Source organism: Hypanus sabinus, chromosome 3 (assembly GCF_030144855.1).
Source record: "Hypanus sabinus isolate sHypSab1 chromosome 3, sHypSab1.hap1, whole genome shotgun sequence".
Classification (NCBI taxonomy): Eukaryota; Metazoa; Chordata; class Chondrichthyes; order Myliobatiformes; family Dasyatidae; genus Hypanus; species Hypanus sabinus.
In genome coordinates, this window is record NC_082708.1 from 68,290,071 (window position 1) to 68,317,467 (window position 27,397).

The window sequence follows — 27,397 nt, forward strand, 5'->3', positions numbered from 1 at the left end:
CCGTGAACGGCCTGCCTTCTAAGAAGTACCTGAAATACTGGATTGCCAGATACAGTGCCAACAGCTCCCGGTCGAAAGCATTGTACTTGAGTTCAGGTGGTCGTAGGTGCTTGCTGAAGAATGCCAGGGGTTGCCAGCGCCCCTCAATGAGTTACTCCAGCACCCCACCGACTGATGTGTCAGATGCATCTACCATGAGGGCGGTCGGAACGTCCGTTCTGGGGTGCACCAGCATCATGGCATCTGCCAAGGCTTCCTTGGCTTTAACGAAAGCGGCCGCGGCCTCCTCGTCCCAAGTAATGTCCTTGCCTTTACCCGACATCAGGGTGTACAAAGGGCGCATGATACGGGCTGCTGAGGGGAGGAAATGGTGGTAAAAGTTCACCATACCAATGAACTCCTGCAGGCCTTTGACCGTGTTGGGCCGGGCAAAGTGGCGGATCGTGTCTACCTTAGCGGGCAGAGGTGTTGCCCCATCTTTGGTAATCCTGTGGCCCAGGAAGTCGATGGTATCGAGACCGAACTGGCATTTAGCCGGGTTGACCGTGAGGCCGAAATCACTCAGGTGGGAGTAGAGCTGGTGGAGGTGGGACAGATGCTCCTGACGACAACTGCTGGCTAAAAGGATGTCGTTCAAATAGATGAACGCAAAGTCCAGGTCACGTCCCACCACGTCCATTAGCCACTGGAACGTCTGTGCAGCATTCTTCAGGCCGAACGGGGTGATGAGTGCTGTTTTGGGGATGTCTTCGGGGTGCACCGGGATTTGATGGTATCCCCAGACGAGGTCTACTTTGGAAAAGATTCTTGCCCCGTGCAGGTTTGCTGCAAAGTCCTGTATGTGCGGCACGGGGTAGCGGTCTGGAGTGGTAGCCTCGTTCAGTCTGTGGTAGTTGCTGCATGGTCTCCAACCCCCAGCTGCTTTGGGCACCATGTGCAGGGGGGAGGCCCATGGGCTGTCCGACCTCCGTACAATCCCCAATTCCTCCATCCTCTTGAACTCCTCCTTCACCAGGCGGAGCTTTCCGGAGGGAGCCTTCGTGTGTGGGCGTGGAGGGGTGGTCCCTGGGTCAGAATGTGGTGCTGTAACCTGTGTCTGGGCATGGCTGCCGTGAACTGCAGTGCCAGAATCGATGGAAAATCTGTCAGGATTCTGGTGAATTCGTTGTCTGACAGCGTGATGGAGTCCAGGTGTGGGGCCAGCAACTTGGCTTCACCCAGGGAGAACGTCTGGAAAGTCTCGGCATGTACCAGTCTTCTCCCTTGCAAGTCGACCAGCAGACTGTGAGCTCGCAAGAAGTCTGCCCCCAGGAGTGGTTGGGCCACCGCGGCCCAGTGTGAAGTCCCACGTGAACCGGCTGGCGCCGAACTGCAGCTGCACTGTGCAGGTGCTGTAGGTCCGTATCGTGCTGCTGTTTGCGGCCCTCAGGGTGGGTCCTGGCTTCCTGTTGCAGGTGTCATACCCCGTTGGGGGCAAGATGCTGATCTCCACTCCAGTGTCGACCAAGAAGCGGTGTCCCGACTGTTTGTCCCAGATGTACACGAGGCTGTCCTGGTGGCCAGCCGCCATAGTTATTAGTGGCAGCTGGCCCTGGCTCTTGCAGTGCGACAACGGCGGGCTTTTGTGCCCCACCGCTGGTGGTAGAAACACCACTGTCCACTGGCCTCCTCACTCCTGCCTCTGCGTTGTGTGCGCCCCACTGCCGGGCCTGGTCTGGTCCACTGTTGGGTGCGTGGCCTGGTGATCTGACCGATGGCTGCCACGCTCTCCCTCTTGGCTTTCCACAGCACATCTGCCCAGGCCACCACCTTCCGGGGGTCGCTGAAATCTGCATTGGCCAACAGCAGATGTATGCCCTTGGGCAGTTGCTCTAGGAACACTTGCTCGAACATGAGGCAGGGCTTGTGTCTGTCAGCCAGGGACAGCATCTCGTTCATCAATGCTGACGGCAGCCTGTCTCCCAACCGTCCAGGTGAAGCAGGCGGGCACCCCGCTCACGCTGAGAGAGGCCAAAGGTCCCAATGAGCAGCACTTTGAATACTTCATATTTGCCTTCTTCCAGGGGCGACTGTATGAAATCTGCAACCTGGGCGGCCGTCTCCTGGTCAAGGGCGCTCACCACGTGGTAGTAACTCATGGAATCAGAGGATATCTGCCGAATCTGGAACTGGGTTTCTGCTTGGCTAAACCACACGCGTGGTCGCAGCATCCAGAAAGTCGGCAGTTTTAGCGAAACTGCGTGAACAGATGAAGAATCGGTCATCTTTGGTCCAAATCCCATTTAGACCGTCGGGGTCATCAATGTAGCAATGTGCTACACACAGCGCTGAAATAACGACACACAGTTGATAAGTCGTTTGGAGACTAATTTATTCAGACTTCACGGCACTCTCCGGGCAGAAATGACATCAGAGGTGCATTACCAAAGTCTCCCCCCATGCGTTGGCTATTTGTGAGCCGGTTCGCCTGCGCAGAAAGTGGGTCGCCACAGTCTTCCAAACCGGTGTTACTTGAATATTCTGTGCACTTTTCAATCTTATCTTAACTCTGTCCCAACTTTTGTTGAGTGTGTTGCAGCCATCAAATTCTAAATTTGTGTATATTTACAAAATACAATTAAGTTGCTCAATAAAACTATTGAAAATCTTTTCTTTGTACTTTTTATCAGTTAAATAAAGGTTCACGTGAATTAACATATCACAGATTTTTTGTTTTTATTGCATTTTGGAAAATATCCAAACTTTTCTGGAAATGGGATTTGTAGTATACATTCCTGACGAAGGGTCTCGGCCCAAAACGTCAACAGTGCTTCTCCTTATAGATGCTGCCTGGCCTGCTGTGTTCCACCAGTATTTTGTATGTGTTGTTTAAATTTTCAGCATCTGCAGATTTCCTCACGTTAGTATATATTTTACCTTTCTATGCATATAAAACACTTAAGGAACATACGCATTCCAATAACTAAACCACTGCATTGCTAAGTACTAATTGCAGCTTTCATTGGGGAAGGGCCTTTCACATGCTCCATTATTCTCACTTTATCCGTTATCCTTTAAAGTTGTTCCGATCGTTGACCGACTGTAGCCTAACACTTTTCCAATGATCGATGGCATTTCACCTCTTTCCAAACGCTTCATTATTTCCACTATTTTCAATCACGATTGCTTCCCGTCAATGGAACATAAACACTGCAGGTGGCGGGTCCCGACCTGCGCCGGCTCCTGAGGTCCACTGGGTCTTAAAGACCACAGCACGGAATTCCCCAGGTGCTAAACTGCACCGCGCTGAGACAGGTTAAATGGGACAAGTGGGGGGTGTGCTGGGTTTAGGTATTTGATCCTCCACACTATTCTGCATGGGAATTTAAACTGGAGGTGGCAGTGATTTTTTTTTACAAGGTCGAGTTGAGAGCCCGACATCAACCTGGCATGGATGATACGGGAGTCACTGGATCGACATCAACTTGGCACGGGAGCGGTCTGTCACTAAATCGAACTCGTGAACCTCCGTTCTCTAGCCCGGTGCTGATCTGACTACGCCACCAGCCTACTGGAATTGGGGGGGGGCAGGGTCAGGGTGCATTTTACTAAGAAAAATTTAAGCCAAATACAAAGTTAGACACCCAACACAGTGTCAACAGCAACGACTTAAAATGGCCGACATGGTGTCGTAATCCGACTTCAAATGGTGGACAGCATTCTCCTTCCTCGGTTCCTAAGTACTTGTTGTCCGTAAGTCAGACTTTCATAACTCCGGGACTGCCTGTAATTTTAAATGATGTAACCCAACAGATGGGAAAACTACTTCAGACAAATGCTTTAATTATTCTTATTTAGAAAACTACTTTAATTTGCCTTCCAATTTTAAAGACCATTTTATCCATTCACTAGGTTCAGTAGAAAGATTGACGTGCGTATCAAATTTATTGATTCATTGAAATCACTTTTGTTGTGTGCACAATTCAATTTTAAATCCAAGTTATCAGGCCAACTGTTTCTTGCCCCATAATAAACATTCACATGCCTACTGTCTACCTTAAATCTTCTTGCTTGACCAACACCTGAAAGAGAAACTGTTCAGTGACTAAACGGTCAAGTCCTAATGAAACAGATTTGTATAGGTGTCCCCAGTTTTTTGAACGTTCACTTTATGTCAACTCGCTGTTATGAAAGACCTACATTACTTACCCGTTTTCATTAACAGAAGGTGTTTTCACTGTTACGAAGAAAGGCAGCGCGCAAAAAAAGCAGCCAAGCTCCTCCCCAGAACTGCATTTAGCCGCCATTGCTTAAACATGTGCCTGTGAGCAGCTGTGCTTTGCTGTATGTCGATTTATTTTGCATCCTTTAGCAAGATGAGTTCTAAGGTACCTGTATCGGAAAAGCCTAAAAGAGCTTGTAAGGGTGTTAGACTTAACGTAAAACTAGACATAATTAAGCATTTCGATCGTGGTGAACAAAGTAAGGACATTGTCCACAAGTTGAATTTGCCTGCATCCACCATTCGCACTATTTATACGCAGAGAGAAAGATAATGGATAAAATGGAAAGTCTACTGCTTGAGTGGATTGATGGGTGTACAAAGCATGGTGTTCCATTAAGTTATCTTATACTTAAGGAGAAATCAGTCAGTCTTTTTAAATAATCTGAAACAGAAAGCACTGGTCGATGGTGATGAAAGTGTTACGAAAGTGGAATTTAAAGGCAGTCATGGGTGGTTTGATCGGTTTCTGAGGCGAGGGCAGCTTCATAGTTTAAAGTTTACTGGAGAGTGCTTCGGCTGATACTGAAGCTGCCGAAAAGTTCCCAGAAAAACTGAAGAAAATAATCACAGAAGGTGGTTATTCATATAAGCAAGTGTTTAACTGTGACGAAACTGCAATTTATTGGAAAAAATTGCCGAGCAAGACATTTATTTCGATAGATGAAAAGCAGGGTATGGATCTAAGCCCACTCAAGCTCTTCCGAATAAATTGGCCTCTCTTATTAATTCCTTTATGACTGATTCTGCAATTTCCAAAATATGGTGTTTTTTTCCACCCCAATGACAGAGTTTTCATACTTTTCTCATGTTTATCATAATTATTCAAGAATTGATTACTTTTTCAATGATCACTGTTTACTTACAGATGTTATCAATTGTAAATATGACCCTTACCATTTCTGACCATACACCTTTGAAGCTATCTATTAAGACAATGGACTCATCTACTAATGCTAAATCTTGGAGGTTCAACTCTATTTTGTTGCAGGACTTAGACTTTGTTAATCTTATTAAACAACAAATTGATTTGTTTTTCTCAACAAATTCTACAGCAGAGATCTCAAGTGGAATTTTATGGGACACTTTTAAAGCATTTATTCGTGGACAGATTATTTCATACTCTGCTGGAGTTAGGAAACGAACCAATTCTAAAATATTAACATTGGTTGATAAAATCAAAGCAATGATAAGATTTATTCAGTGACCCCCAGCAAAGAACTTTATAAAGAAAGAGTGGAACTTCAAATGGAGCATAGTTTGTTATTATCCTCCTCGATTGAAAATCAGTTAATTAAATCTAGAACCCAGTTTTATGTACATGGAGATAAGTCTGGCAAATTATTGGCTAATCAATTGAAAACTGCTTCGGTTAAACGACAGATAACTAGGATTCGTAAACAAGATGGCACTCTGACGATCGACTATAAAGAGATAAATAAAGCCTTGCAAGATTTTTATAATTCTTTACATCAATCAGAATTTGTTGAGAATTCTTCTATAATAGAGGAATTTAAGAAAATTGAATATTCCAAAATTAACAGTAGAGGGTAGTGTATTCCTAGATACACCTATTACGGAAACTGAAATTAAAAAGGCTATTTTTTCAATGAATTCCAGTAAAGCTCCTGGTCCAGATGGTTATACTGCAGAATTTTTAAAAACCTTTTCCTCTATACTTTCTCTTTGGCTTTGTAAAATTCTTAAAGATGTGTTAATTATAGGCAAATTGCCACAATCTTTTTATGAAGCCTCTATTTCTTTAATTCTTAAAAAAAATAAAGACCCTACTGAATGTGCATCCTATCGGCCTATATCCTTACTGAATACGGATTTTAAGATTTTTAGTAAAATTTTGGCTACTAGATTAGAAAATATATTACCTCGAATTATTTCTGAAGATCAGACTGGATTTATTAAAAACTGCTACTCATTTTTTAACATTAGAAAATTAATTATTATTTATACTCCTTCACCCAAAATACCAGAATGTGTCATTTCCTTAGATGCTGAAAAAGCATTTGATAGAGTTGAATGGCCATATTTATTTAATACGTTACAGCATTTTAATTTTAGTTTGAAATTTATATCATGGATTAAATTAATATATTATAAACCCTTGGCTTCGGTCTTTACCAATAATCAAAGATCTCCTTTTTTTCAGTTATTCTGTGGTACAAGGCAAGGCTGTCCTTCAAGAACTTTACTATTTGACATTGTTTTGGAACCTTTAGCTATAGCCATTCGTGAATCACCTAATATTTTGGGTATTACTCGTGGGGAAGGGACGTATAAGTTATCATTATATGCTGACGATTTGTTACTATACATATCCGACCCTGAGAGATCTATTCCTGCTATTTCATCCTTGCTTGCTCAGTTTAGTAACTTTTCTGGTTATAAATTGAATTTTAATAAGAGCAAATTATTTCCATTAAATATGCAAGTTCCAATTTATAAACATTTACCATTTAAAGTTGTCACAGATTATTTTACTTATTTGGATATTAAAATTACCAAAAAACATAAAAATTTATTTAAAGTTAATTTCTTACCTTTAATTGACCAAATTAAGCAACTTGCTACCAGGTGGTCTCCATTATCTTTGTCATTGGTTGGTCGAATTAATGCTATTAAGATGATGATATTACCCAAATTCTTATATTTATTTCAAGTATTACCATATTTTATTCCTAAATTTTTTTTTGATATTATTGACTCCAAAATATCTTCCTATCTGTGGCAGAATAAAAATCCTAGACTAAGCAAAAAATATTTATAGAAGCCTAAGGAGGGCGGTTTGGCTTTGCCAAACTTGAGATTTTACTATTGGGCAGTTAATATACTATATTTAATATTTTGGACACAAGAATCAACTATAGCAGCTTGCCCACAATGGGTAAATTTGGAATGTAAATCTGTACAAGACTTTTCATTGTTTTCAATTTTAGGATTTTAAAATCTTTTTTATCTGAATTGAATAAACAAATAACTAATCCTATAGTTAAACATACATTGCGAATTTGGTTTCAATTTCATAAATTTTTTGGTTTGAATAAGTTCATCTTATCAAGCCCTATAATATCTAACTTTTTTTCCGGCCCTCTTTTATGGATCAAGCTTTTGTTTTATGGAAAACAAAAGGTATAACATGTTTTCGTGATCTGTTTTTAGATGATAGCTTTATGTCCTTTGAACAGCTATCCAATAAATATAATTTACCTAAAACATTTTTTTAGATATTCGCAAGTTAGAAATTTTTTGAATAATGAGTTATAGTCTTTTCCGAAACTGTCCATCGGACATTACGGAAAGAATTTTAGCTCTGAATCCTTGTCAGAAGGATTTATCCTGTCATTTATAATATGATCATGAAAATACAGCCAGAAGTATCAGAAAAAATTAAGAAGGAATGGGAAGAAGAACTTCATTGTCTTATACCCACTGAGCAATGGGAGAAAATTTTACTATTAGTCAATTCGTCTTCTATTTGTGCTAAACATGCCCTAATACAATTTAAGGTTGTACACAGAGCTCATACGTCTAAGGATAAACTTGCTCGATTTTATTCTTATATTAATCCAACCTGTGACAGATGTCATTCTGATGTTGCTTCACTGACCCATATGTTTTAGTCCTGTCCTTGTTTGCAAAATTACTGTAAAGATATTTTCAGTATTATTTCAATAGTTCTGAGTATCAATTTCCAACTGCATCCTATTACTGCAATTTTCGGTTTACCAATGGCGGATAATAGTCGTTTATCCCCCTCATCTCGACGAATGATTGCATTTGTTACATTAATGGCTAGAAGATCTATTTTATTGAATTGGAAAGAAATTAATCCTCCAACTATATTTCAGTGGTTTTCTCAAACTATCTCTTGTTTGAGCTTAGAAAAAATTAAAAGCGTTGTCTTTGATCCTTCAGTTAAATTTGAAGAAACTTGGAGACCATTTATTCAACATTTTCATACGAGTTAAATTGTCTTTTCCTAAACCTCACTTTTATTATCCTTAATTATTTGGATGGAGGTTTGGCGTTATTGGCACTGCTGTATAGATTTCACATTATGCAATGGCCCATGTGTTTTGTTTTTTTTCCTCTTTTTTTTTGGGGGGGGGGGTTTAATTTCTTTTGTTCATAAATACTATGAGTTTGGGAGGTTATTATATATTGATTATCATATATTTGAATGTTTACTTAAACTATTAACTATGTACTCTCAAACTCTCTGTATTCATGTTTCATTTACGTTTGCTTAAAAATTAATAAAAAGATTTTTAAAAAAAAGAAAAGCAGGCTAAGGGACACAAGGCATCGAAGAACAGTTTTACCCTAATGCCTATTATTAATGCCACTGGTGATGCTGTCCTTAAGCCTCTACTAGTGTACTATTCAGAAAATCCCAGGGCTCTTAAAGGCATTGATAAGAAAACACTTCCCATTGTGTTCCGTTCACATCCAAGTGGTTGGAATACCCAAGTGCTTTTTTCTGAGTATATGAATGGATACGTTAGTCCCTTTGTTGAAAATATCGAGGTTATTTTCTCTACAGTATTTAAGTGTTTTGTGATTGTCAATAATTGTGCTGCTCATCCACCTGGCATTACCGAGTATGGCGGTAACATTCGTGTTCTTATTGTTAAATAGGACATCATTGCTGCAGCCATGTGAACAAGGCCTAATAGCCACAATCAAGGCTTACTATACGCAAAATGTGATGCGTTTTATTGTAAGTGCCATTGTCAGAGAGGGCAACTCCGAAGATTCTTTGCAAGAGATCTGGAAAGAGTACAATATAAAATTGGCAATTACCAACACTGGAGATGCTCTCGATAGGCTAACAGTCTCGATGAGAAACGGCATTTGGAGGAAACTATGTCCCGAGGCTGTGAACGATTTTAAAGGCTTTGAACCATTAACAATAAATACGGCAATAGTGAGTTTGGCTAAGGAGGCTGGGTTTGTGGAAGTTGACGAAGATGATGTTAAAGAGGTTTGGGATCCCATGACCAAGAAGTGACAGATTAAGAGTTGATGCAATTGGAAGAGGAAAGGATAACAATTGAAACTGAACGCAGTAGCAAACAGCACAAAAGTGAAGTCGCCCAAGAACTGAACGTGAAGCAATTGCGTGAGATTTTCGCTGCAATTGACAATGCTGCAATGACTGCAGAAAAGTATGACTTTAATTTTGAAAGGGTACCTAGGTTTAGGGCAGGTTTGCAGGATGCTTCGAGTGCTTACAAAGAACTGTATGATAGAAAAATGCGTGAGACTAAGCAGTCAAGCATACTGTCGTTTTTCAAGCCTTCTACACCAGCCACACCAGATGACGAACCTCAACCTTCGACATCGAAGTAGGCAGACATAGAAGGTGACCTACCTGCCCTGATGGAAACAGACGATGATGAGATAACACCCCAGACTCTTCTACCTCCCACCACCCCAATCTCTGACGACTCAGCCTAACACACCATCATCGGTGTGCTCACTGTCTTCCCAAATCCAGTAAGTGAAATTACACTTATTTCTACTTACTTACACATATTTCTACTTTATATAGGCTGTGTATTTTTATGTGTTATTTGGTATGATTTCTTATTTAGTTTCATTTGGCAGCTTCATAGATTAAAGTTTACTAGAGAGTGCTTCTGCCGAGTGCACATGCGCCGAATGTTTCTGCCGAGAGAGCTTGCGTGAGACTTTCGCTACGGTGAATAGTACTGTACTGCAATGATTGCAGAAAAGTATTTCTACTTTATATAGGCTGTGTATTTATCATAACATTCCTGCTTTTACTATATGTTACTGTTATTTTAGGTTTTATGTGTTATTTGGCATGATTTGGTAGGTTATTTTTGGATGTGGAACGCTCACAAATTTTTCCCATATAAATAAATGGTAATTGCCTCTTCACTTTACGACATTCCAGCTTACGAACTATTTCATTGGAACGGTCTACCTTCGTATCGCGGGGGAAAACCTGTAATCGGCAACTGGCAAAACAGCAGAGCCATCAACTACTCCCCCCCCCCCCCCTTTTGTTTTATACATATATGCAATGACCAAAAGAGTGGCAAATGCAGATTAGGTGACCTTCTAAAGTGATAAGCAATTGAAGGGAAGTTTAAACTGTAAAGAGCTGGGAAATAAGGCACACAAGATGTCACAGGGATAACTGTCTAAACAGCCAATTACTTTGCAAAATCATCCTATATCAGTATGAACCTGCAAAAGTTTTAAAATTCCATTATTGCCAAAAGAAGGACTGATCAATATACAGGTTTCCCCTGCTGTCCAAAGGTACAGTGTTCCTATGAAATGGTTCATAAGCCAAAATGGCGTAAAGTGAAGAAGCAATTACCATTCATTTATATAGGAAAAATTTTTTTTAAGCGTTCCCAGACCCAAGAAAATAACCTACCAAATCATACCAAATAACTCATAAAACCTAAAATAACACAAACATATAGTAAAAGCAGGAATGATATGATAAATATCAGCCTATATAAAGTAGAAAAATTGTATGTACGGTATAGTTACACTTATCAAAAAGACAGCGAGCCAAAATCGATGTGGGGGGTGGAAGAAAATTGGCACATACACGCCTACACGTGTACACGTATGCGCATACAACCAGTCATGGTAGTCTTTCTTGGGGTAAACACACGTATAAAGCAGGCGTCTTTTTATCGTAAAAGCAAAAATCCTCTTTGGTTAGCAAAAACAGGTACTAATGTAGGTCTTTCGGAACAGCGAGCTGTCATAAAGTGAACGTTCAAAAAATGGGGGCCACCTGTACATTGCAATTTCTTTACAAATCTTTCTTTGTGGACTTAAAAAGAATACTCTTAAGTATCATGTCAATTCAGTTCAACAACTTATCTTTGCCTGTTCAGTGTCAGTTTGCCGTGATCCATAGTGAGATTAAAACAGAATGCTAGTTTGACTTCTTTACCTCCACTACATTTCTGGCTGTAGAGAAACAAGTCAGAGAACGCCCTTTCCCCCCACCCAAAAAAAAAAGACTAGGTGGAAAAAAAATGACCAACTATCTTCCATTTGGATTTTTTCAGAGATCTCGAACCTAAAGGGAGCATAACAAGGACAAGCAAGATATTATTCGAGGTCTTCCAAGCAACAATAGGCTAAATAGTGGCTACCCACCAAAGGATACACCAAGTCACCTAAAAATGTCATCGACAGGGCACAAAGCAGTACTCTCAACTTTTCCACACACCAAATACTTTACACCTTGTATATTAATGAAAATTAAATTAAGAAACTAGACTCAACTTCACATTGCAACAACCAGTGGTATTTTTTGTAAAGAAAACAGTTGCTTATCTCTGGAAAAAAATGTTAACATTTCAAGTTTAAGTGCTTCAATTAACCTTCTTTTTCCTTAAGATGACTATTTCCAGCAATTTCCGTTCTACTTCAGATCTCGTGTGCCAATTTTCTATTTCCAATTTAGTTTTCAACATATTGAGTATTTGTGCGAGTTAAATAACATTTTAAAATTAGTCTTCCAGCTACAATTAGAGTGTATAGAGATGGTACATTAATGACATGCAGTGAATTTTACAAAAATGCTAGAAAAGGCACCATTAGTTTCTAGCTATCCATTTATGATAACACTTTACTCAAAATCAAGCATTTTAAAAGATATAATTGCACATACCACCGTGCTGTTAGCTTCAACATAACTTTGTTCTGGGATAGCATTTTTGGAATAAATTGTAATTGTGACTTGTCCTCCAGTCTGGTGCCAATCTTGTCGACAAGCTACAATTTTATCACCCTGTAAAAAATGAAAGAAACACAAGTTTGCTTTATAGTTTATAATATTCTTACAAAAGTCTGATCAGCCTCTTTTAGAAGGAATACTACCTGTAGGGAAGACTGTTTAAGTACATACTTGCCAGATCTATGAGCTAACAAAACGGTTCTCTTCCATGAAAATGACAAATCCAACTGTACCACGTACAACCCCTTACCCAAGAAAACTACAATACAAGCAGTTCACCTCACATACTGAACTGGTAGTATAGTTTGTCAAAGCTGAGTGTCCTCTTACTCAGAATTGGCTGAATATTCAATACCCAAATCTCACTCACCAAGCAAATTTATAGCAACAAGATCACAGCAAGGGCAAGTACAGCCATTCAGGCCTTTCAAGAATTAAAAAAATTGTAGCGTTCTTCACAAACTTTTTATGATATGCTCCTGAATGTTCTAGATTACAGGTTTACCACAAAGTTCTCTGTATTGCTTTGTACTCATACACTGATGCTTCAGACTAATATGGCACTAGCAAACCCAATCTAAAATCTACTCTATATTTTAGTAAATATTCAAATGAAAAATTCTGGAGGAGAACCTTGCATGCATTTCCCTTTCTTACCAAAGAACCATCTCAGACAGCAGAATCTCAGATGGTGACAAGGTGTGTAGGAATGAGACAGATCTACTGGTTGAGTGGTGTTGCAACAAAACCCTTGCACTCAACGTCAACAAGACCAAGAAATTGATGGTAGACTTCAGGAAGGGGAAGTCAGGAGAAAACATGCCAATCCTCATTGAGGGATCAGCTGTGGAAAGGGTGAGTAGTTTCAAGTTCCCAAAATATGATGCAAGAAGGCGGCATGACAGCAGCTATATTTCATTAGGAGTTTGAGGAGAATTGCTATGTCACCAAAGACTTAAGCAAACTTCTACAGATGAATTGTGGAGAGTATTCTAATTGGTTGCATTGCCATCTGGTACAATGCACAGTTGTGAAAAAGTGGCAGAGGGTTATAAACTCAGCCAGCTCATCATGGACATTAGCCTCAAAATGGTGGTTCCATCATTAAGAACCCCCATCATCCAGCACATGCACTCTTCTCATTACCATCAGAGAAGAGGCACAGGAGCCAGAATGACTTACGAACAGTTTCTTCCCTTCTGCCAAGAGATTCCTGAACAATTAATCCCTGAACACTACCTCACTATTTTTACACTACTTGTGTTTATAAATATTAAAATATATAGCACTATAAATTACATGTATTGCACTGTACTGCTACGCAACAACTTTCACAATAAATATTGGTGATAATGAACCTGAATCTAAACAGTACAGGGGTGAATGTGACTTACAGTTTCTACTTTGATCCACACATGTTTGCTTTGAGTGCACCCTGCCTGGGCCAGGAAAGAATTGAAATCTGAAGTTTTCCTCTTACAGCAGCTCCAGTATTTCATTCTGGGGTAAAATAAAATTAATTGTAGAAAATACGTTTTACACAATTAATTTAAAAACAAAGACAGTGCAGCAATGTAATACTTAAGAATCCTAAATTGAACGTAATCATGCAATTCTGAAGTTTACCGATTAGGAATATCTTTCATCAATATTATTCACCCACTTAAGTACTTACATGAGTTGTTGGAAACAGCCAAACAATCCATATGAATGACACAAAGGTGCAACTAGTAGATTAGCTGCCTCAGTCTCAGCACTCCAGACTCAAACCTAATATACAGGGCTGCCTATGTGAAGTTATAACATTCTTCTGTGACCATATCGTTTCCTCTATTTTCATTCCAAATTGCAAACTTGTGCAAGGTGATAAATTAACACTCTGCTTTTACAGCTCAACATTTATGACAGTGATGAAGCTTCTAAAATCAAGGATCATTGTGAGCTAGAAATGGAAAATTGCAGATATTGTGCAGCAGTAAAGGGACGAGGTAGAAAATTTTGAAGTTCAGCCACCGATTAAATAAATCAAAATACACTGTACATCATACTGAAAATGTTAAGAAAAACATTACTTACCGAAATAATAAGAACACAACTTTGAAAAGTAAATCAATTCTGATGACATTTTGCTTACTGATGAATGCTAATTTCTAGGTTGGATGGGTACCAATAAGCAAGCCAAAATGAAAATAACACATTTGTGTTTAAATTATTTAAAGGATTCAGCCAATGAAACTGCACATGCTTCATTCGTCTCAGTGAATAAACTGGGGGCACAGTGATGCACTTAATAAACCTCACAAGAACTGGGTTAACCTCACATGCCGCTTCACAAGAACTGGGTTAACTTCTGACCTCAGGTTCTCTGTGTAGTTTGGTGGCTCTCCATGATCATGGAGATATCCCCCAGTGCACTAGTTTCCTGCCATGTTCCAAAAATTGCATTTGATAGGTTAACTGGCTATTGCAAATTGTTCCTAGTGTATGAATGTGTGCAAGTTTGACTAAGAGTGAATGAAAGAGGGTTAATATAGGATTAATCTAAGTGGATAGTTGATAGAGTATACGCAAAGAATTAAAGAGCCTGATTCCATGCCACACATTGCTATGAGCATCCTTTGAACAATGCAAATTGGACAGGAAGTCTCAACGACTAATTTTTCTACTTCTCTGCCATTCAAAAATTAGAGCTGACATGATATTGACCTAACTCTGAACATTAAACACACTTACCCTTCATGGAAAATGGGCACTCCAGAGTGATGGACGCATATCTCTTCATTGCTGCTTGTATCTTGAAAAGTCTTTTAGAGATCATCAAAACAAAATGAACTCAGTGGCCACTTTATTAGGAACACCTATATGTTAATGCTAATATCTAATCAGCTAACCACCTGGCAGTAACTGAATACACAAAACTATGTAGACATGGTGAAGAGGTTCAGTTGTTTTTCAGATCAAACATCAGAATGAGGAAGAAATGTGATGCAAGTGACTTTGACCATGGAATGATTATTGCTGCCAGATGGGGTGGTTTGAGCATCTCAGAAACTGCTGGACTCTTGGGATTTTCACACACAAGTCTCTGAACTTACAAAGAATGGTGCTAAAAACAAAAGAAAAACACACCAAAAGAAACATCCAGTGAGTGGCAGTTCTGTGGGGGGAGAAAAAAGCCTTGTTAATCAGAGATCACGGAGAATGATCAGACTGGTTCCAACTGACAGGAAGGAGAGTGTAACTCAAATAACTACGCTTTACAACAGTGTTGTGCAGAAGAGCATCTGTAAACACAAAGCACAGCAAACCTTGAAGTGGATGGGCTATGCAGTACAAGACCACACTGAACTCCATTCCTAAACCTAATAACGTGGCCACTGAGTGTACATAAAAATTAATAAAATGAACTTTGATTTTTTGAATAACTCAAATGTTCTATAACAGTTCTATACTGAATTGTCAGAAATTAACTTTTCCATCATAGTAAGACAATCAGATACATTTGAATAAATACTTCATCGTAGGATAATTCTGTTGAGCCATGTTCTTGAACTAAAAGAAATTCTGCTGTGATCAGAAGCACTTAATTTCACTTGATATGACACAAGAGCAGAATCAGGCCATTTGACTCATTCAATCATGCTGATCCTTTTATTCTTCTCCTCCTCAACCCCATTTTCCGGCCTTCTCCCCGCAATCTTTGATGCCATGTCCAATCAAGAACCTATCAATCTCTGCCATAAATACACCCAGCGACCAGTCCTCCACAGCTGCACGTGGCAACAAATTCCACATATTCACTACCCTTCAGCTAAAGAAATTTCTCCACATCTGTTTTGAATGAATGCCCCTCTATTCTGAGGCTGTGTCCTCTTGTCCTAGACTCTCCCACCATGGGAAACATCCTTTCCACATCTACTCTGTATAGGCCTTTCAACATTTGAAAAGTTTCACTGAGATCCCTCCCTTATCCTTCGAAATTCCAGCGAGTACAGACCCAGGGCCATCAAACATTCCTTGTATGATAACCCTTCCATTCCTGGAATCATTCTTGTGAACCTCCTCTGGACCCTCTCAATGCCAGACATCTCTTCTAAGATGAGGAGCCCAAAAGTGTACATAGTGTACACTGGTGTTCACCAGTGCCCTATAAACCCTCAGAATCACATCCCTGCTCCTATATTCTAGACCTCTTAAAATGAATGCTAACATGGCATTTGCCTTCCTCACCACTGACTCAAGCTGCAACTTAATCTTTAGGGTGTTCTACACAAGGACTCCCAAGTCCCTCTGCATCTCAGATTTTTGAATTTTCTCCCCATTTAGAATAGAAAACAGTCTGCACATTTATTTCTAATACCGAAGTGCACGACCATGCATTTCCAACATTATATTTCATTTGCCACTTTACTGCCCATTCTCCTAAACCAAGTCCTTCTGCATTCTACCTGTTTCCTCAACACTACCTACCCCTCCATCAATCTTCGTATTATCTGAAAACTTGGCAACAAAGCCATCTATTTCATCATCTAAATCATTATGTACAGCATAAAAAGTGCTCCCTACACCAACCCCTGCAGGACACCACTAGTCACTGGCAGGCAACCTTTTACTCCCACTTGCTGCCTTCTTCCGATCTGCCAATGCTCTGACCAGCTTAGTAACTTTCCTGTAATACCATGGGATTTCCTGTAATAACTTGGAAAGCAACCTTATGTGTGGCACCTTGTCAAAGGTCTTCTGAAAGTCCAAATATACAAGCACTGCATCCACTTTATCTATCCTACTTGTAATCTCCTCAAAGAATTCCAACAGGCTCGTCAGACAGGATTTTCCCTGAAGGAAACCATGCTAACTTTGCCCCATCTTGTCCTTTGTCACCAAGTATTCCATCACCACATCCTTAACAACTGAGTCCAACATCTTCCCGACCACTGAGGTCAGGCTGAGTGGTCTATAATTTCCTTTCTGCTGCCTTCCTCCTTTCTTAAAGAGTGGAGTGACATTTGCAATTTTCTAGTCCTCTGGCACCATGCCAGAATCCAATGATTTTTGAAAGATTATTTCTAATGCTGCCACAATTTCTAACGCTACCTCTTACAGAACCCTAGGGTGCAGTTCATCTGGTCCGAGTGACTTACGTACTTTTAAGTCTTTCAGCTTTTTGAGCATCTTCTCCCTTGTAATAGTAACTGCATCCACTTCTCTTCCTTCATACATTACAACATCTGGCACACTGCTAGTGTCTTCTACAGTGAAGACTGATGCAAAATACTCATTTAGTTCACCTGCCATCTCCTTGTCCCCTGTTATTATTTCTCTTGCCTCATTTTCTAGCAGCTCTCTATCCACTCTCATCTTTTATTGTTTTTTTTTAAAAACGTACTTGGAAAAAGCCTTTACTATCCACTTTGATATTATTTGCTAGCTTGCTTTCATATTTCATCTTTTCCTTTCTAACAATTCTTTTAGTTGTTCTCTGTAGGCTTTTAAAAATTTCCCAATCCTTTATCTTCCTACTTATTTTTGCTTTGCTGTACACCCTCTTTTGTCTTTACATTAGCTTTGACTTCCTTTGTCAGTCACGGTTGTATTATTTTGCCATGTATTTCTTCATTTTTTTTTTAAATACACATGTCCTGCACCTTCCTCATTTTTCCCAGAAACACAAGCCACTTCTGCTCTGCTGACATCCCTGCCAGGATCTCCTTCCAATTTAATTTTGCCATCTCCTCTCTCATACTACTGAAATTTCCCTTACTCCACTGAAATACTGCTACGTCAGACTTTACTTCCTCCCTATCAAATCTCAAGTTGGAACTCAATCATATTGTGATCACTGGTTCCTAAGGGTTATTTTACCTTAAGCTCCCTAATCATCTCCAGTTCATTTTATAACACCCAATCCAGTATAGCTGATCCCCTAGTAGGCTCAACAACAAACTGACTCTCTTGAGATCTGTTATCAACCTGATTTTCCTCAATCGACCTGCATGTTGAAATCTCCTTTGACTATCATAACATTGCCCTTTTGACATGCCTTTTCTATTTCCCGTTGTAAACTGTGGTCCACATCCCAGCTATTGTTGGAAGGCCTATATACAACTGTTATCAGGGTCCTTTTCCCTTGCAGTTTCTTAACACAACCCACAAGGATTCAACATTTTCCGATCTTATGTCACATCTTTCTATTGATTTGCCTGGTTGCATCACAGGCTGGTACAGAGAATCCAATGCACAGGATCCCAAGAGCTGCAGAGAGTTGTAGACACAGCCTCACCCAGTTCCATCATGGACACAACCCCCTTCACTGATGATGAAATCTTTAAGAGGCATCCATCACTACACCACACCATCCAGGATATACCCTCTTCCAGTTACTAACATTGGGAGGAGGTATAGAAGCCTGAAGACCCACACTTAATAACTTAAGAACAGCTTTTTTACTTCTGCCTTTGATTTCCAAATGGTCAATGAACACTACTTCTGCGTTTAGTACTTTTTAAAAAAAATGTTTGCATAGTGCTCAAGTCTCTGAACTGTACTGCTGCTGCAAACGAACACATTTCACAACATACATGTCAGTTATAATAAACTTGATTCTGAATTAGCAATCCCAACAAAACACTGCAGTGCTTCAACATGACAGCGCTTCAGCTTTTTAAGAGTAACTAAAAGTAAGCAATGAGTGCGGTTTTCACTAGCAATAGCCATTCTATTAAAAAAAATTAACACAGTGGCATTAAAACTGCACTAAAGATACATTTTTATATCAAAGCTTACCTTATTACAACCTGCATTTTTACATGTGGTTCCAATCATTATTTCTTTAGTTTCTGGTCCTGAAAAAGCATGCAATTTTTAAGAAATTATGAATATTCAATTTCCAGAGTGAAAATGAGAGAACATGATTAAAAATCATCAGTTTCAAAAATGTGCAGTTTTCATAATGTAACTCCTCACATTTATGCTAACAACACAAAAACAGATAATATTTGAAACTTCATCTTAGCTCATCATTGTTTCTAACCAATGGCACTCAAGTGCAATTATCAATGTAGATTACAAACTTGGATTAGCAGCATTTTAAGAAAGTCCAAAATGACTTGCCTTTATTTTCTGATCCATTGTTAACAGTTAGTGCTAGTTTTTCCAGTGCTTTCTTCAATGTTAGAGAAACCTTTTGTTCCAATTTTACCATTGGAGCATCTGGACTAATGGTAAAAAAAAACACAAAAACATGGTATATTTTTGTGTGGTCATCATTTAATAATAAATTCAATTCAAATTTGTAAAGATATCAAGATCACTTGCCTCCTGTATGCTTTTTAAAACAAGTTATGACAGCTTAGCAAGTCTGCCATCAAGAATACTAACATAATAATTTAACAGATAGAAACAAACTTTCCTTAGAACTTCAAAAGTATTATCAATTCTCAACTAAAGAATATTGGAATGATCTTATACCCAGAGCATTTGAAATACAAGACACCCCCTGCCCACTCATTAAAAATGATTCCCAAGATAATATGTTAAGTTTAAAAATCTGGAAAACTGAATATGTTCCTGCTTTCTCAAATCCAAGTTAGCAAATATTCTAATTACAACAGTTGGCAAATATTCCAAAATATAAAATCTTATTTGAAAGCTCTATTCTGTACTTAATGTCCACTCACAAATTCATCAACAGCATGAATACAGGTAAAACTAGGCATGCTCATTTTTCTTACATGACCCAACACTCGTGTTCAATATGATACAATAGCAATTACTAAGTGGCATTTGGACACATACAAGAACAAATCAGGGAAGAGTAACATGAACAGCTACACTGGCATCATGGTTGATGCAGACATGATAGGTTGAAGTACTAGTTCCTGTGCTTTATTAATCAATGTTCTAATAAGCTTTATTAGTGATGATTACATTTGCCTTAATGTCTTAGCACACTGCAGATGAACCTCACTATGCCATCAGAGCAAGTTCAAACAATTCAAAAACCAATGCCAGGTTTTTAAAAACAAAACTTCCTCAGGTTATATTAACTGTGGGAGGGAGATCATTTATTGTCCTGAAATTGCTGCTTGCTTGCCCCCATGCCACACTGTTTACTTCAACCAGTATAAGGTGTTTGCTCTGTGTGGTCAAGAGGGGAGACAGCAAGTGCAAATTGTATCCAAGGCCGAGGGAGCCATTGAAGTTGGAGGAGCAAAGATAAGCATAATTAGTCCACTGATTTCCAGTAAAGGGATCAGACTATTCTCCACACAAAAAAAGAATATGTTATCCTTAATCATAGCACCAGGCAGAAACCTCTTCTGGACTGGAGAACTTGAAACAGGAAAGGGAGGCTCCTATTGTTGTAGTCCCACGTAGACAGTATTGACACAGGTAGGACTACAAAGGAACTTCTGTCGATAGATTGAGGAACTTGAGGTACACAGAAAAGCAAAAATCACAAGGGTGATAATATCTGGATATTACCTGGGCCACTCACAAATTGACTAGGGGCAAACAAATATGGTTAAATGCAAATGAATGCCTCAGATATTGGTGTGGGAAAAATGGGTCCTAAATCATGGGACACGGCACCACAAGCAGCAAAGAAGAGAGCTATTCTACTGGGATCTGAATTGCGCTGGGGCCAGTATCCTGGCAAATCACAGAAATATGGATCTAGATGAGGCTTTAAACTAAAAGAGGATGGAACAAGCTGTTTAATTAATCAAGAGGAAATTAGAGTACAGTGGTACTGGATGACATGAGAAATTGGTAAGCCAAGTGTGACAGGCTGGATCAAAAATAGAAAAGTTATGCCACAGACCAAATACACTGCTATTAAAAATTAAAGAAATCATATTTGAATGCATCTAGTACTGACACTATGATGGAAGGGTTGGCACAAATCATACTTATACAGTATGTTGCTATCTAGCATTGACTATGGAGCCATGGCTGCAGTGTGACCAGGACCTAGTGTTCAATATTCCAAGTTATACAATGTCCATTATTAAACAAGGAAGGAATCGGAGCAGTTGTTGTGATATAGAGGCAGTGGATAGCAACATAGAATCGGCTTGGATTAAAATCATGTTTAGCAAGGGAAAGTACACCACAGGTGGAAGTATATTACAGAGCCTCAAAATTTGACTATTCAAAAGTGTGGTATTAATGGGGGGGGGGGGGTGATCTTTAGGGAATGTGTAAAGAGAATTGCAATTATTGTAATAGATTTGAATCTAGGTATTGAATGAATGAATCGAACTGGCAAGGGCATCATAGAATTTGTGGAGTGCAAAAATCCCCAAGGTAAAAGTCTGATTTCAAATAACAGGAAGAAGCTTTCAATAATCCTGATCAGAAGATTGAAGAAACTCATAAGGCTATAGGCAGACACATCACCAGAAACTGATATGGATACATTGGATGAAAATTTTCAAAACTTGGTATCCTGTGACTCTCTTAAATTAAAAAGGAGTGCAGAAAGTAAAGCTCTACAATCTAGTTAGCTTAAAAGTAATTGCCAACAAGATACCCAAGTCAATAACCTGGAAGTAACTTTTTTTTGGTGGTGTAGAGGCATCCACACCAGACTTCCAGATGAATGGTTCCGGGTTCAAACCCGGCTGGCTCCTTGCACACCTTCCATCCGTGCTTGGCTGAACATCGAGCTAGCAACTTGGCCTCATATAAAAACAAATGCTAAAGGACAAGGTTGCCACCCAATGTGCCATACGGTGTCAAGAGGAACAACATTTTTTTTTGAAAGGAAAGCTAAATATATTGAAACTGAGTTAATGTGGTTTTATGAAAGATTTGGCAAATTTGCTTGACAGAGAATTGATAATAGTTGAATACATATATGTAGCATACTTAGATTTCCATAAGACAAAATTTGACACTACTTGATCCAAAAGATTTAGGTGTACAAGATCCAATGTGACTCATTATTGGATTCAAAATTGGTTTGGCCATAAAAGAGAGAGGGTAGAGGTGAAAAGGATAATCTGACTAGAGTCTGACAGTGGTATTCCGCATGGATCATTGCGGGTAATGATTCAGTCAAAACTGTAGATAGGCTGATTAGTAAATCTGCAGACAACACAAGATTTTCATTACCACAAGCTCAAGTAGATTCCCCTCCCCCCGCATAACTTGAACTTTGAGGAATATCTTGCTACTCTATTGTACCCCATGAGGTGTCAATCTAAAACAGAACAGGACAAGGTACAGTACAGTAGGGAAGTAATTATTGCTAATAGCTGGGGAAATTCAGCAGGTAAGGCAGTGTCTATGAAGGAAAATGGTCAATCAACTCATTTAGATGAAGGGTGTCAACATGAACACCCAGTCATTCTGCATGAAGGGTCGAGATCCAAAATGTTGACTGTACATCTGAGGGACTCAATCCAAAACATCTACTGTCCATTTGCCTTCATGGACGCCACCTCACCTGATGAACTCCTCCAGCTCTCTGTGTGCTGCTCTAAACTACAGCATCTTCAGTCTCGCATTTCCAATTAGTCACCAAAGCTGGTTTAAGATCAATGCCAGCACTAGAAATCAGAACTCCTGCATAGCCAAATCGAAACATTTTAGCAATTGTTCAGTTTATTTTTTTTCCAGTTTGGAGATATCAGGCAAATACAATGGAAACAACATGTACAAACAAGCTGGATGAACTCAGCAGGTCGGACAGCATCCGTGGAAACGAGCACTCAACGTTTCGGGCCGCGACCCTTCGTCAGGACTGAAGAGAGAGGGGGCAGGGGCCCTACAAGGAAGGTGGGGGAAGGTGCAGGTGAAAAACCAATCAGAGGAAAGATCAAGGGGTGGGGGAGGGGATAGGTCGGAGAGGTGAAGGAGGAGTGTAAGGGGAAAGCACTATGGGTAGTAGAAGAAGGCAGAATCAGGAGAGAGATGATAGGCAGCTAGAAGAGGAGGCAGAGTGAAAGTGTGATCGGGGAAGGGAGAGGGAGGGAATTACCAGAAGTTGGGAGAATTCTATGTTCATACTAAGGACTACCCAGATGGTATATGAGGTGTTGCTCCTCCAACCTGAGTTTAGCCTCATCATGGCAGTAGAGGAGGGCATGTATGGACATATTCGAATGAGAATGTGAAGGAGAGTTGAAGTGGGTGGCAACCGGGAGATCCTGTCTGCTGTGGCGGAAGGAGTGGAGGTGCTCGAGCTCCACGGATGCTGCCCGACCTGCTGAGTTCATCCACTTTGTTTGTACATGTGGATTTGACCACAGCATCTGCTGTGTACTTCGTGAAATACAATGGAATTCTGTACAATTTTTAGTGCATTCTTCAATTGCAGAAAGGAACACACATTGCCTCTTTCCAAAAAAAATCAGTTTCAATTTTAGTTGAGATGAAGCATAGCCTTGCCCATGAAAGATGGCTGATGTTAAGGAAAATCAAAAATAAATTTTTTTTAAAAAAAACTGCAGAAATTGCAACCTGAAGAACTTGCAGATGAACTAATTTACAAACTAGAGCAATTTATATTCTAACACAATATGGTTTCTAGGTGCATTCTTTCAATATACTATAAACAAAAAACAACATTGCCTTTTAACTCACTTTCTATTTTAAATAATCATTTACCTTGGTCTTATAATTGTTTCAACTGGTTTTCTGTTCTGGACAACATTCTCATTAATTTTGGGTTTTGTCACTGATTCTGAAGAGGTCTTCACTTCAGGCTTCACTGGCTCTGGGGGCTTTACATTGTTGTGCCGTCCTTTGGTGCAACCCTAGAGTGTTAAAAATTTTACCTTTTACATACAAATTATATAATTTCCCTGAAACAAAGTGAAAGTAAGGATGCTGTCAGATCAGGTCTCACCTAACATAGCCTTTCTATGGTGGCACTGACAATTTCAGCAAGTAATCTGAATACCTTGCATTAAACCAAAATTGACAAGTTAACTCAAGTAGCTCATCAAAACCAAAAGAGCTTTAATTTTGTCATTTTACACAATCTCTTCACTACATCTTCTATTTAAAAAAAGCTTGGAAAATACTGCAGAGATACACATTGATAGAAACTAGCTCCCTGAAGCACTAGCATTACCATCTGAAAAATAGTCCCATTGTAATTGCAGCTACCGAAGAACTAAAGAATCATAAATGAGTGTAACATCTGTTTTCACCAAGTGACAAATGATATTCTAACTACTTAGTGGGGAAATTTTGGATGTTGGCATCAATTCTGAAAGTTCTTCACTTCAGTTTTGACTGGCTCTGAGGGCTTTACCTTGTTGTGCTGTCCTTTGGATTTTAAAAGTTTATAATCAATTTTGGAAGAAAAATGTACATCCATTACTTGAGTGGACAGAATGAAGAGGATTCTAGAATTCTGCCAGGAACTTAAATAGAATCAGAAAAAAAATACAACACACACTTCTCAAATTTTCATCATTATTTTGATACATTTATGTCTTAGTGGCATTTGATGTAAAATGACAAAACATGCAAAAAATAATTGGTGAAAGATGTGCAATAAGAACTGGAAACCACAGATATAACAGTAAACCTTCTCCAAGTCACTCATAACACAAATCATTAACGTTTTTGTCATTAAAAGTTATCAGATGTGAATGAATTCAATAGCTCAGCCAATTAGTTACACATTTAAATTTGACACATTTCCAGTGGCCATTATATTGTTAACTCCTTGGAGTTAAAGAACTGCAGTGAAGAAGTGCCACCAAGAACGTTCTGGAGGCTGCTGAAAAGGCCTCGTGGTGGCTGTGGATCTGGGGGGGGGGGAATCCGTGGATTAGTGCGCCACTTGGACACAAGTCAGGGGCTGATCACCCCTGGCTGGATCGCCCGGGCAAAAGTGTCTGATGATTAAAGACCTCGAAACATCCTATGACCTCAGGTTCATCACTGAAGACATGTCCAAGTAGCACCAGAAGGTGTATTCTACAACTACCACATCTAGCTCAGCCAGTGACTTCTAGGAAAGTCTGGATGATGTCCATGAATAGAATGGTGACAGCCGGACAAACAAGGTACAAAAAAACCCTTCTGAAACATACCTTCAGGGATGCCCAGGGGGAGGGGTGGGGTAGGATAAGCAACCCAATTGGACAGATCTGTTGGCAACAACTCAAGCGAATGGACCATTGACCATGAGCGCAGTCTGTATCTGCGGCAAGGTATGCAAAAACCTGAGAAGTCTGAAGATCCACCAGACAAAGATGGCCTGCGTGAGGGGGGAACAAGTGAAACAACACACAGGAATGGTAGCTAGTACTACAAGTTCTGTGGTGCTGACTTACAGAACCTGGTCAGACGAAGGAGGTGCCAGGCCTGGAGTCACCCCACAGTGCCCGGAACCTCCAAGCAACACAAGTCACCCCACTAAGCAGGAAGCTGGAACAGCATCAGGTGAAGTGGCTTGCCACTAACAAGGAGTGGCTTCAGTTGGATGAAGATGTAGACAGGATTCTGGAGGTGATATCGAAGGGCAATGCTGACCAGAGCTCAAGACTATGTGGACCCTCATAATGGGCATAGGCTCAGAATGGTTTGGCATCAAGGAAAAGCATGGAACAAGTAATCCAGTGAGACCAAACCAGAGGGAACTTTAGTTCAGCCAGCTGAGACAAGAACTCAAATCTCTGAAGCACCATTTTAAGTTGGCTGAGGAGGAGGAGAAAACTGCCCTGTCAGACTTCACAGATATCATAAGGAGGAGGCTCATCACACTCAGGCAGGCTGAGTGGCACCGAAGGAAGGGCAAGGAGAGGGCGTGAAAGCGCAGTGCTTTCATTACCAATCCCTTCAGCTTCACCAAGAGGATACTGGGACAGAAGCAAAGCAGCCACCTCATTCTGTTGAGGAGATAAACCACCATCTCAGTATCATTTTCAGTGAGGCCTTGAGAAAGCAGGACCTCGGCCCTTGTGAGGCACTGGTGACACCTCCAGAACCAGTGACCCAATTCAACATCTCGGAGTCCACCCTGAAAGAGGTCAAAGGAGCAGAGCAAGTTCCACCCCTGGCCCCAACAGAGTGCCTTACAAAATTCTACAAGCAGTGCCCAAGGCTCGTTGTGCGACTCTGGAAGATCTTAAAGGTGATCTGGTGGAGGAAAGGTTGCTGTTTAGTGGAGGCAAGTGGTGAGTGTTTGGATACCAGAAGAGGATTCAAGCAAAATCGAGCAGTTTTGTATCATCTCACTGCTCAGCGTTGACGGGAAGATCTTCTTCAAGATTGTGGCCCAACTTTTAACTGAGTTCCTCTTGAAGAATGGATACATAGACACCTCAGTGCAGAAGGGCGGGGGGGGGGGGGGGTCCCAGGAGTACCTGGATGCCTACAGCACACAGGAGTGGTGACCCAGCTGATCTAGGAGGCAAGGGGAAACAGAGGAGACCTTGCAGCACTTTGGCTAGACCTAACAAATGCCTGTGGATCCGTCCCACACAAGCTCGTTGAAACAGTGCTGACAAGACACCATGTTCCAGAGATAATCCAAAACCTCATTCTGGACTATTACATCAACTTCAGGTTCAGCGTCTCCTCAGGGTCACTAACATCCGCCAGCCATTGGCTGGAGAAGGGCATAATCACTGGTTGCATAATCTCGGTGTCACTCTTCTCACTGGCTGTGACCATGATTGTCAAGTCAGCAGAGGTGGAATGTAGAGGACCCAAATCTAGATCTGGCACTCGGCAGCCCCCATAAGAGCATTCATGGACAACATGATGGTGATGGCAACATCCATCCCTAGGTGCAGATGGCTCCTTCAATGGCTAGAACGGCTCATTGCATGGGCAAGGATGAGCTTTAAATCAGCCAAGTCCAGGTCTCTGGTCCTGAAGAAGGGAAGAGCGGCTGACCGGTTCTGCTTTACCCTGGGAGGGATCCAGATACCAACAGTGACAGAACAGCCAGTCAAGAGCCTGGGCAAGATCTTCAACAGTTCCCTGAAGGACAAAGCCGCACTTCAACAAAACAGGAGCTACTGATAACCTGGCTCACCGCAATTAACAAATTTGGGCTTCCAGGAAAATTCAAAGCCTGGATGTACCAACACGGAGTCTTGCCAAGGCTACTCTGGCCACTTCTAGTCTACGAGGTGCCAATGCCAACAGTGGAGGCTCTAGAGAAGAGCATCAGCCAGTTTCTTCGGAGGTGGTTGGGGCTCCCTCGGAACTTAAGCAGCATTGCCCTGTACGGAGATTCCACCAAGCTGCAGCTCCCCATCAGCAGTCTACCAGAGAAATTCGAAGTCACTCGAGCCAGGGAAGTTGTGATGTACGGAGACTCCGCCGATGTTAAAGTCACTTCGGCAGGAATCCGCGTAATGACCGGAAGGAAGTGGCAGGCACAGGAAGCTGTCGACAGAGCA

The 27,397-nt window shown here is 40.5% G+C and overlaps 1 protein-coding gene across 1 annotated transcript in view; it reads right to left on the minus strand.

Moving 5' to 3' along the window:
- The window catches only part of chordc1a (cysteine and histidine-rich domain (CHORD) containing 1a), a 51,171-nt gene that overhangs the window by 13,950 nt on the left and 9,824 nt on the right, over window positions 1–27,397 (minus strand). The window contains exons 4-9 of the mRNA XM_059964603.1: window positions 23,634–23,782; window positions 19,128–19,231; window positions 18,801–18,859; window positions 14,751–14,821; window positions 13,412–13,517; window positions 11,952–12,071 (exon numbers count right to left, since the gene is read on the minus strand). Coding sequence (XP_059820586.1) covers window positions 11,952–12,071; window positions 13,412–13,517; window positions 14,751–14,821; window positions 18,801–18,859; window positions 19,128–19,231; window positions 23,634–23,782 — 609 coding nt within the window. The remainder of the gene's footprint in view (window positions 1–11,951; window positions 12,072–13,411; window positions 13,518–14,750; window positions 14,822–18,800; window positions 18,860–19,127; window positions 19,232–23,633; window positions 23,783–27,397) is intronic.